Here is a 12464-nt window from a genome sequence, read left to right as displayed (position 1 = left end):
AACAATCACACAATTCTTTTCAAACGTCTGAATATTCTTAGAACAAAAACAATGTGGTACTCTGCAGATGTGTAAATCTTTCTGGTTAACAGTATAAAATAAAACTCATATAAAGAGCCGACAGTAGTGGTGCATGCCTTTAATCACAGCACTTGGGAGGCAGAGGCAGGTGGATCTCAGGGAGTTTGAGGCCAGCCTGGTCTCCAAAGTGAGTTCCAGGAAAGGCACAAAGCTATACAGAGAAACCCTGTCTCGAAACTGCCCCCCCCAACAAAAAAATTAAATAAATCTCAGTGAATTACCATAACATTAAAAGCAGCTACAGTTGTTTTCTTAATAGGAATGAAGTTTGAGATAGTTGGTAGAGGTATACAGGAAATGAAGCTTAGTAAGGTGGCAAAGGCATACAGAAAGGCTGCTTTTCCTTTTCAGTGTTCTACAAAGCAGTACTCAAAAATACAGAAATAGCGTGAATAACTATTTGAGTAATAGTGAGCAGCTATAACACAACCAGTAAAAGGAATCTTAATAATATGCTGTTGTACTAAATTGCATTATCCATAATATTGCCTCAATGGGCGCACTATAGAAATATGGACACACTTTTTATGTTTGTTCTCATACTCCCTGTAATATCTGATGTCTGTTTTATAATTATAGAGTGGCTCTGCTTGAATTTATCAACATTACATTGCTCCCTAGTGAGCACAAGGGCTAGTATGGATACCATAGCTTTAGAATCAACCTAATAAAATGGTAGGAATTAAAATAAATTTTCTTTAGCTTAGAGAAGGAGGAATATCTTATGTCCACTTGCAAAATTCTAGATAGAAATTTACATTTAATACACATATTCATTTATCCAGATTTCTTGAAATATAATTGGTATCCAAATAATTATATGAAGTTTATGTATATAATTTTGTGAGTTGGAATTTCTGCATATATTATGTCATCACCACAATTAAGGTGATAACTCATCGTCTTCCAAAGTTTCTACGACTTTTTGGATTTGTTTTGTTTATCTGTATGTGTTTTGTAAGAATATGTAAATTAGACACACCTTTTTGTAAAAGTTTGAAACAAATACGTCCATATTGCCAACTAAATGTACAGTGTTTCACGGTTGACAACTGGAAGCCATTGACTTATGACTAACTTTATACTCATTGGATACCTTCCTCATCTTCTTGCTTGTCCTCTGGTTTCCACTATTCTATTGTCTACTTCTTGTGTTCAGCTATCCTAGATTCCTTCTGGAAGAGAATCCATGCTGTAGTTATACTGAAAATGACTTTTTTCACTTACCATGGTATTTTCTAGGACCATCCATATTACCAATAGAATTTCTTCCTTTCTAAACCTTCATTATATTCCTTGAATGATTATACAATACTTGGTTTATTCTTTCATGATTAAACATCTGGTCACTTCAACTTTATGACTATTATGAAGAGTGCCTTCATTAACTTTAAGAGAATGTAGATGTATTTTCTAGATTTAGATGCTTTTTGATTTTGTTTTATTTTAGATGCATTTATAGGAGTGGAGTTGTGGAATAATAATAGCTGTATTTGAAGATTTTTAGACATGTTGTTTTTAATATACTTACCCAATGGAGAGGATAATATGCAAATCCTTTAAGCTATATTGCCAAGCTGTGTACTGAAAAGAATACAAAATTGCATATCTTAGTCTCAACAGAATTTACAAAAGCTTCATTAATTATGAAGACATAAAACTTGAAAAATAATAAAAATATAATCTCTAATGTGCATAAAAATGTATAGCACACAAATTTAAAATGTACTGAGGGGGAGGGGATAGCCAAGCCATTTTACCCAAGTCCTAGAGTACATGTAAGAAAGCTGAAAATTCACAAAACTGTTAGAAAAATTTTCCAGAGATTTTTCATACTCATTTTCAAATATGGGCCTGAGTGCTATGAGGAGTCAACAGATACAATGATGTGATTTGGGGATCAAAGAAAAGATCATATGGAAAACAAGAATGAGAGAAAATAAAAACATATTTGGGGACCTTGGAACATAGGAAAAATGACGTGGCATTGACAAAAATGTTAAGATACCCACAGGAACTACTCTATGAGGAGAAGTAAGTGAATTTGCCCCTGATAATTGAAAATAGATAAACTTAAGTCATTGTCTTTTTTTTATGCATAGACAGACACATGAAGATGCAGGTACAGAGTTCTACCCTTCCTATCCAACCATCTTTATGACTTTTCTTCATAATTAGATAAGCCTTTGCTTCATGCAGATCTCCCCATATTATCTATTATCTTCTTCAAGAAGCCACCTATGTTTCCCATTAATATATTTGAATCCTTCTCCCTGCACCTCAATGCTTCTCACTGCTTGTAGAACTTACCATAATGCATTGAATTTTCTGTGAACATCTTTTACTGATTTTTATTTCTATACTATAAGCTCCTTAATAAATGGAAACATGTCATTGTTCAAAGAAACTTAGGTAGCTTTTTTCAAACCTGGGAAGCTTACTAAAAGAATATGATGGTGATGATTGTAGTGAAATTGGTTGTAGATATGAGAAAGTATAGTACCAGCAAAAAAAAATGAACAGTTTGCTTTGAGAGGAGATCCCCTATAGCCCAAATTGCCCTTGACTAATGCTTCATGCTTCTAAGTGTTGGAAGTAGCCACATGTACCAATGTGATCAGTGATATTTACCATATTTACTATAATAGAAGTTATTCCTTTTTTGTTTTTGTTTTGTTTTGTTTGTTTTGGTTTTTCAAGACAGGGTTTCTCTGTGTAGTTTCGGTGCCTGTCCTAGATCTCACTCTGTAGACCAGGCTGGCATCAAACTCACAGAGATCCACCTGGCTCTGCCTCCCAAGTGCTGGGATTAAAGGCATGTGCCACCACTGCCCAGCTTAAGTTATTCTTAAAGGTAGGTGAGATGAATAAGGTCATTTCAGGGGGTATAAAAAGGACAAATGGCAACCAGAAATTTAGATTGGAGCTATTTTGTAGGAGAGTAAAATGCCCTAAAGTATACAATCTACCCACTTTATCTTCCTGGTTACTTTTGGAAGTCCCATTTCTCTTCTTCATACAAAACCTTACCCATTGGAGAGGTTGAAGGTCTATTTGAGAAACCATATACTTGATATAAGATTTAAGGCATAGACAAAGACTATTAAGGGAAACATCAAATAGTACTGTCTGTAATAAGTCATCAGGATAAGTACAATATGTACTCATAAGATGTTATTTCTAACTACAGTAGAGGATTGTCATGGATTAGCTGTTTAATATGTGGAATTTCAAAACAAGTATTGGGTATGTCTGTTTCCATAATAAAAATTAAAAAAAAAATGATTCTTACAACATATATGGTTCCTAGGCACAGCAGAATTAAAAATAATTTACTAAGCAGATCTTTGAAAAGATCAACCAATAATTACCAGCAGGTAAACTTGAAGGCCAAAAAAAACATACTAGCTTATCCATCATAGTGTTTTAAAAACTGGAATTGTATAATATAGAAATATATATTGAGGAGTCCTGAGTAATTCTTTTTTGACAGACTAAATAAGTATACTTCAGAAATCTGATTTATTGAGATAATTTGCTTTAAAATGCTTTTTATATATAAAATGATGGATTGATTATTCGTTGTGGTTGCCTTTTGAACCAAACTATTCTTTCAAAAATATTTAGGCTATACCATCATACTCATAAAATTTCAAGAACCTTTAGTTTGTTGCCAGACTATATATTTTTTTGAGTTTGGACTTACTAAATAAGAGGGAAAAGAAGATTAATTTTAATTATAAAATTTACACTAGGTAATGACAGCTTAAAAGCATAATGTAAAAAGACAAGAAAGAGTGGCATGTTCTCTAGTATTCAATCAGCAAATGTGTAACTGTAGATTAGAAATCCCCCACAGCCTCAGAGGATCTCTCAAATCCCAAGGCTAATTCCCCACACTATTGAACAGAAGGAAACCCATAATTCCTCAGTATGAAGACAAGATAAGTCCCACAAGGTAAGCTTATTTTTTGTCCTGAAGGAGATGAATTCTTCATGGGCTTATTAAAAATCCGTGTTTCCTTTTTGGGCTTTTGAGAGTTCATATATAAATAATACAAAATATGGAGTTAATTTAGTTTCTCTCTCAAACCTCTGAAGGGATTTCTTCTTCAATCAATCCAGTCAGTATCAAAAACTTCCAATTCTAAAGCTCAATGATGTGAAAACTACTGTATTTTCTACTTACTGATTCTATTTATTTTGGTTTTAGTTTAATTTTATAATTCTGAAAGTTTCTTGAGGGAAGGATTTTGAATATACTTCCCATAAATAAATGATAGCTGTTGGAGGTGGTGACTTCCTACCCCTTCTGTTCCTTCCTCCAAAAGGGCCGAGATTCTCTCTCATTCCCACCTTACTACTTCCTGTCTCCTCTCTGTCTACAGTCCTTCAAACCTCTATAGTTAATTTTGGTCAGCTAGTGGCTTTGCCCTTTGACGCCAAGTGAGCTATATTTGTCATCACACAACATATAACACAATAGACCTCGACTGTGTACTTCAGCAAAAGGCTAGGAGGTAGAGAATATCTTTCTATCTTCAAGAGTACTTTCATGGTGGACAATATTTCAGTGCCTGTTTATCAAGTTGTAGGTCTGGTACATTCTTTGTCAATACATTAAAGAGAAGAAAAGGCTCACAGATATAAGAGCCCAATGACAAGTTAATATTTTCATTAGGGAATACAGCTGCTTTGCTACAAAACTTTTTAATCATAAATGAATGATGTAATAAAATCATCCAGAAACAAAACGACTAACCACGTCCCCACATCTGAAGGAATATGGCTGGCTTTGGGGTTTGGGATCTTCAGAGTACTGACCATTATAGGAAATTCTGCTCTTACACCCAACCCTGGTGTCTTGACCTATTTTGTATATAAAATAGTATTTCATTTTTAATAAAGTATTCAAGATATCATTTGACTTACATGAAATGTTGTAATTATTGGTTGTCTTTAAATCAGACTTATGTGTTTCTTGTAGACTGTGTATTTAGAAAACAAAAATGAATCTGTGTGTCATATTAGAAATGATGCGAGTATAATTAATTATTTGCTGAAAAGCAAAAGTCAACCATTCTATACTTATTGAATTTTTAAAATTATGTTCTATATTTTAAAAATATTCTTTAACCTTTTCTTCTTCATGTTGTCATTGACTAAAAAATTGAGACTTGATTTTAAACTTTATACTTAATGTATATCAGAAACTAATGCTCTCCTGAAAGTAATAGTGTATTACCACAGAAATAGAGTGGGTATAACATGATGGAGGTTTATGTCAGTTCGGCAAATCCCATCAGTTGTAAATATTAGACCCTGAAGCATGTTTGTAGAAATGCTGAGTTGGTTATGACAGTTTGTATAAATATATGCATTTGTTGTATAGTATATTGCCTTTATAGTCTTTTTATTTTACCAGGAAAATTCTATATCTTTTTCTCTTGGAGATATAGTAAAAATTCATTATTAGGTTTTAGAAAAACACTGGAAGCTCTAGGCTGTGTTTGTGTGTGTGTGTGAAAGAGAGAGAGAATTTAATTTCATGGTTAAATACAATCTTAAGTTTATATGTGTTATTATTAAAATTTTGTAATTGTACAAAATGGATTTAATATTGATACTATTTATGAACTAGAACCATTTTTAAGAAACCATGCCAACCAATATCACAAAGATATAAAAGCTTATAGATATGTAAAATTTAGGAAAACAAAGTATCATGTTGTAAACATTGTTCAGAATGAATTTGTGTTCAACTGAGTTATTTGCATATAAGCGGACTTTAAGTTGACCATAGACACAATCCTAAACTGCAGGCTCTGTCTCTAACTCCGTTCCTGTTTTACTTCCTATCAAGCATGATTGAATCAAATCAGGCCTTTAATTTTTCTACCATTCACTCTAGTTGCTGAATATTGCAACTTTGTGTCTATAAAGGGACTAATTTCAGAACTTGATGTCAGATTGTTAGATTCAACATCTACCATGAACCATTTTCAGTTCTCCCCTAGATACAGAGATTCTGCAAGCCATCTCTGTTACCACTGTCAGCAGGTCTCTGATTTGATGCAGAAAGCAAATCTGCAGGTGTTGAAAAAGTATGAACAATGTCTCCCTTTGGATCTGGAATGATTCATCTTCCTGGTTCTGACTCCTTCTGTATCCAGGGTGTGTGAATATGTAAATGTCTTTTATGTGGTAAGGTACCTCTTCCTAGAGGAAATAGGGAAATGGAACTAACAAAGCTTAAGCATCTCAGGTGGTCACAAACAAATAACAAGACTTACAAGCCCTACTTGAGGTTTTATAAATAGCAACTTCTTTCTTGGTAGGGGAGGCTCTTCAGGGGTGCTGGTCAGGATGATTCACCAACAATGTTTTTGTGAGTCATTCCTTATTCTGGAGCGGGCAAATACTTGCTTCTGTGAGAATAAGTGACCTGCTGTTTCATCCTGCGTGTCCTCATGAAGAGAATGGAGTTTCTGATCTGGTGTCAGTGCCCCATTTTGGATGAATAAACTTTTCTTTTTCACATTTTACTCAAGGAAAATCACACAACAATCTTCTCTCTCATTCCTTAGACTCAGTTGCGGCCTTCTCTGCAGCTTTTTACTTCTGAACCTTTTCAACTTAGTAACACAGTCAACGGAAACCACTCAGAAAACTGGTTTTGCTCTTTGTCTCTTAGGTTGCATTTGCTGTTTGCTTTGCTCTCTCTACTTGATGTTATTTATTTATTTAAGCAGTTGTTTATTTAGTCAGGGTCTAGATTTATAGCTCAAGCTGGCCTAGTCTTTGCACTCTTGTCTGTACACTGCAAGAGCTAGGTAGGTATTAAGCATGTGCTACCAATCACAGCATAGAATTTTAAAATATATAAATGTAAATATACATTATTTTAGAACAGTTTGGGAGCTCACAGTAAAGTTGAGTTGACAGTACAATATCAATCTACTGGCCCTAAACTGACTTATATTTCATTCCTATCAACTTGCTGCACCACAGTGGAACCCCTAATGTAAGAGAGAAACCAGGTTTGACACACCAATTATCACCCAAAGTCCATGATTAAATTGTGACTCATTCTAGATGCTGCAATTATTTAAATTTTGACAAGTATCCACCATGAATAGTTTACTGCCCTAAGAACATTTCCTGCCTGTTACTTATTTATTGTTTACTACCCCAGTAACCATGAACATTTTAGGCACTGTAGTTCACTTTTTCTGGAGGTCACATATTTAGAATCATGCAATGTATTTGTGTAATTTTCAGATTGATTTTTTTTTCATTTAGTAATATACCTTTGAGTTTCCTCTTTGTATTTTGTTATTTAATACATTTATCTTATAATTAAAGAAAATCCCTTTGTGTGGATGCACCAAGTATTATTTATCTCTTCATATGCAGAAAAATATTCTAGTTCCCACATGCCCATGTTTTCTCCCTTATTAATAAATACCTCTGAATACCTGAGTTCAAGTTTGGTGAGGTTGTTTAGCTTTATTTTTATTAGGAATTATCAGTGAGTGCAATTGTTGGCTCACTTGATCAGAATATGGTTTGTTTTTCTTCACAGATTTCATGACATTTTTCTGAACTTTTAGAAATATGATCTTAACTGTACAGGCAACAAAAGCAATGATGTAACCTATGCAATCACATCAAATGTAAAAGTTCATCCCAAAAAAGAAAAATTCAGCAAAATGACAATATAGCCTGGAGAAATTAATGAAATATACACAAACAATATACATGATGAAGGATCAGTATCCAAACTTGGTTAAAAACTCAAGTGGTCACAGGTATGTGAGAAAAATTCAGCACCATGAATCATAAAGCAGTTCAATGTAAAACCAATATTATATGCCACATTATAACTGTTAGATTAACTATTACTCACAAGGGAAATAAAGCAAGTGTTTGGAAGGATATCAGAGAAAAGAAATTCTTATATATTGTGGGATTCTAAGGGTACAGAGACATTATTCAATACAATAAAGATTTCCATCATGCCTAGGTGTAGCTAGCTAACACAAAATAAACTCAATGGTATTTTTGCAGACTTTTTATATCAATTTTGCTTTGCTTACACATGTTTATGTGTGTGTCTGAAATGATGTTCCTTGTTTTATTTTGTTGGTTTGATTCCTTTAGAGAGAGAGAGGGTGTGGAGTGGGGAGGTGGGGAGGTGGGATTATCCAGAATGAGTTGGGGGACTGAAAAAACATTATCAGATCATATTATATGAAATTTTTTTCAATATAAAAGAACATTAACAAAACTACTATGTGAACTAACTGTGTGCATCTGCTAAGTATATACACAAAGGAAAGGAAATCTTTGTGTTAAAAAGACATTGCACTCCCTGTGATATGTACAGAATTATTCACCTCAGTCAACAAGTGCAATCAACTTTGATTTCTTATCAAAAGATGAATGGTTACAAAACTTACATGGTATGTCCGCAAAATTGAAATTGGTTAGCCTAAAATTACACAATATGGATGGACCTAGAGGACATTATACTGAAAGAAAAATGGTAATTCCAGAAAGCCAAACAGCCTAAGATAACAATTATGTGTATTTTGAAAACATGGAAATCAAATGGAATACAATAGTGGTTCCTAAAGGATCAAGAGTGGGTAGGAATGGGGGAAGTGTGGATCAAAAGACACAACATTCAGTTACAGTAGAGAAAAAGTCAAAAGACAAGTTACCAAGAAGGTAAGTACAGTTAATGACACTCCACGGCAGGCCCATGCCCCAAAATAGTTGATCAACACCAAATGCACTACATGTTTGTTGTGAGCTTTTTGTTTTGTTTTGTGGTGGCATTTTTTTGTCTTGTTTTTCCTTTACTTTGACTTCCTTTTTTTTTGAGACAGAGAAATAAATAACAAAAAGTTGGGAGGGTAGGGAGGTGAGGAGGATCTAGGAGGAGTTGGAGAAATGGAAAATTCATGATCATTGCTTATTAAACAAAAACATTTTAATGTATTACATACCTAAAAAATGTATTCAGATATTTTATATATTATAAACAAAAAAGATTAATTACATGAGGCCATTATTATCATCATTAATTTTATTTGGCTACCCTACACTGAATATGTATTTCAAAATATCATTTTATGTACTATGAATATATACTATAGTATATAAAATGTTTTACCAACATGAAAATAATAATAGTAAATATTTACAAAATAATACATATTTTAAACATTATTTTTCATGTGTTGAGTTCAGATGCCTAGAGAAAATTCAGCTTTGTAGCAATGAAATTTATATGTATACAGTATATATAAAATTATTTGTCTCACAAGGGATTCTCTACATGATAATAATATTTCAACCTATAGTTAACTGGTAATTATGCTTTAAAAGATATGGAAATTACCCAGAAAACATAAGTAAGAAACACTGAGGAGAATATAGAATATAATGAAAGAAAAATAGTCAGGCATGGTGTTTCATGAGTTTAATCTCTTCTTTCAAGAGGCTGAGGTAGGAGGATTACCATGAATATAAAAAGAAGAAAAAGTAAAAAAAAAGAAAGGACAAAGAAATAAGTCCCACAACTAATATGACCTAGTATTAACTTATTTTTCTAATAACCCTGTCAGATGATAGGATATCCTTACATTTCCAAAGTTTCAGACTAGGTCAACTCCAAACCCACTGCTTTTTCTTTTCATATTTTAAGAGAAGCCAGTGTTTTCTTTAATAACTAATACTACCGTCAACTCAGGAGAATATTTTCTTACTCAAGGTTTTTCTCAGGGCAACCTTGACCTCCTTGTTCCTGAAGCTGTAGATCAAAGGATTGAGCATGGGCACCACAATGGTATAGAATACAGTGGACACTTTCCCTTGATCCATGGACAAGACAGAGGAAGGATGGAGGTACATGAATGCCCCTGATCCAAAGAAAACAGAAACCACAATTATATGTGAGCTACAAGTGCTGAAGGCCTTGGACCTTCCTTCAATGGAATGAATCTGAAGTATGTTAGAAAGAATGAATGTGTAGGAAACAATGATGGTGATGCTGGGCACACCTACATCAAAACCTACAACAATGAATACTACCAGCTCATTGATGTAAGTGCTGGTGCAGGAAAGCTCTAACAGTGGAAGGATATCACACATGTAATGATTGATGATGTTGTCCTTACAGAAGGTCAATCTCAGCATGCACCCTGTGTGTGCCCATGCACCAATAAATGCTCCCACATATACAATGAGAGCCAACAGAGAGCAGATCTGAGGGGACATGGTAACTGTGTACAGCAGGGGCTTACAGATGGCCACGTAGCGATCATATGCCATCACTGTCAACACATAGCATTCTGCACTGACAAAGAAGCAGTAGAAAAAGAGCTGAGTCATGCATCCTTCATAGGAAATTGTGTTCATGTCTGAAACAAAGTTTATCAACAGTTTGGGGGTGATAACAGTAGAGTAACAGAGATCAATGAAAGATAAATTAAAGAGGAAGTAATACATAGGAGTGTGAAGGGGAGAATTCAGTCCAATTAGAGTGAGCAAGCCCAGGTTGCCTGCCACAGTGACAACATAGATACCTAGGAAGAGGAAGAAGAAGGGGAACTGGGTCTCTGAATATTTTGTTAAACCCACCAGGATAAACTCAGTAATGAAGGAAATATTCTTATTGTCCATTTTCTTCTATCAGGATCTGAAAGACAGAAGAGTTGTGTTCAGAATTATGACAAAATGCTGTGCACAGTCATTCTGCATCCAGGAGCTCAGAGAGTGTCCACTGAAACTTGCCTATTTTATGGTTTTGTTGCTGCTCACATGCGGGAGACACACGTGGAAGGTTAAGCCTAGTGTAAACACATGTGAGAAACACACATCTCTCTGCTTCTATTTGCCTCTAGCATTCTAGTCTATGCTTGTCAACCTTCACTCACGACATGCCAGTTACCCTGCATTCAGAGTCAATTAAGATTGTGTGTCATTCTGGATGGAGAGCTTGAGGACCAAGCTAGAGCAGAGACTGACAGTGGTCCGTTGACTTCCTAAGCATCAACAGCAAGCATTTAAGTTGTCAGGAAACCTGTACTCACCTTCACAGATAATTCTCTGATTTCAAAACATCCTGGAGAAATGGCAAACTTTGGCTCTACATTCCTCCTACAAGAACCTGTCAACCCTCTACACTTCATAGTCAAAGATGAGCAAAGCAGCAAAGCACATGAAAGGAAAAGAAAGCATAATGATGATTCTTACCCTTCTGTCTAGAAGGCTTGGGGCTTTGCTTGTGGTGTGACCTTCGCCTTCGCTCTCTACAGAGAAACAGCTCTGCCTCTGAAGGAAGCGGTAGTTTTGAATTAATGCGCCATCCCTTTTGTACAGAAAGGCTCCAAACATTTTTGAATCTCAGTGTCTGACTTCATCTGAGAGTTAGAGACCATCATTTTTTGCTATGATTCTGCCCAACTATTTTCTACATTAGAGAACAATATTTAAAGAACTCTCATTTCTTGTCTCAACATAATACCAGTTAGCATTTTATAAATCATTTTATCTGAGTGCATTATCTTTGGTACTTGATATAGAGACCTCTCCAGGATCCTCTTCCTTAATTAAAATGCTTCAGGAAGGACAGGTGTAAGAAATTATTTATACAGCAGTGAAGATGATTTCACCCCAGTGTCCTTGGAGATAATATTCAACTCAAATTTAACTTCTGGGATTTTACATCCCCCGGGGCAGATGAAGTAGAAAACTTTGCACTTCCCTCATATTTCTCATTGTGTTTCTTTGATTTATTTGATTTCATTGATTAATAGCTACAAATACAAACACTTGACTACCAAAATATTAGAGGCTCATGAACATCCTTCCACATATAATAGCATGTTGAATCATGAATGATTATATGATGAATGATAGTCTATGACAAGTACTTTAATTTTGTCTTAATATTTTGCTTAGCCAGCTCCCTTCATTCTCATCTCCCCCCAGTTATTACTGTTTATATCTTAGCACATACATTCTGTATTTTCCTGTTTGCTCATACAACCAAATTTTTTTTTACTGGACTCTGCACTTAATTTACAAAGTATATAGTTGATCTTTTACTTTTATGATCTAAAAGAACTTAATCAAAGTGTTGCCAACATCATAACTTAAACAACTAATCAATGTCAAAATAAGAACTGCATTTTCCCTTTTATCATAAAAAAAATTTGCCATCAGATTTTCCTAGAGACATCAATATGTCTATACCTGTATTTCAGTGTAATCAAGTTTCAGAATCTCTCAGTTTAATATAAACCACTTTTGCAAATGCAACAATCACATCACCAAAGACAACATATGATATTATTATTCATTCTCTTTGA

The 12464-nt window shown here is 34.4% G+C and overlaps 1 protein-coding gene across 1 annotated transcript; it reads right to left on the bottom strand.

The window, feature by feature from the left end:
* Positions 1 to 9837: 9837 nt before the first annotated feature.
* LOC128103663 (olfactory receptor 145-like) lies at positions 9838 to 10773 on the bottom strand. The gene has a single exon (XM_052728232.1). It carries the CDS (start codon positions 10771 to 10773, stop codon positions 9838 to 9840), a length of 936 nt encoding a protein of 311 aa, XP_052584192.1.
* Between the last annotated feature and the right edge of the window lie 1691 nt (positions 10774 to 12464).

The sequence above is a fragment of the Peromyscus californicus genome, unplaced genomic scaffold, assembly GCF_007827085.1.
Source record: "Peromyscus californicus insignis strain IS unplaced genomic scaffold, ASM782708v3 Scaffold_11__1_contigs__length_118956290, whole genome shotgun sequence".
NCBI classification, from domain to species: domain Eukaryota; kingdom Metazoa; phylum Chordata; class Mammalia; order Rodentia; family Cricetidae; genus Peromyscus; species Peromyscus californicus.
This window is presented reverse-complemented; position numbering and strand designations above follow the sequence as displayed.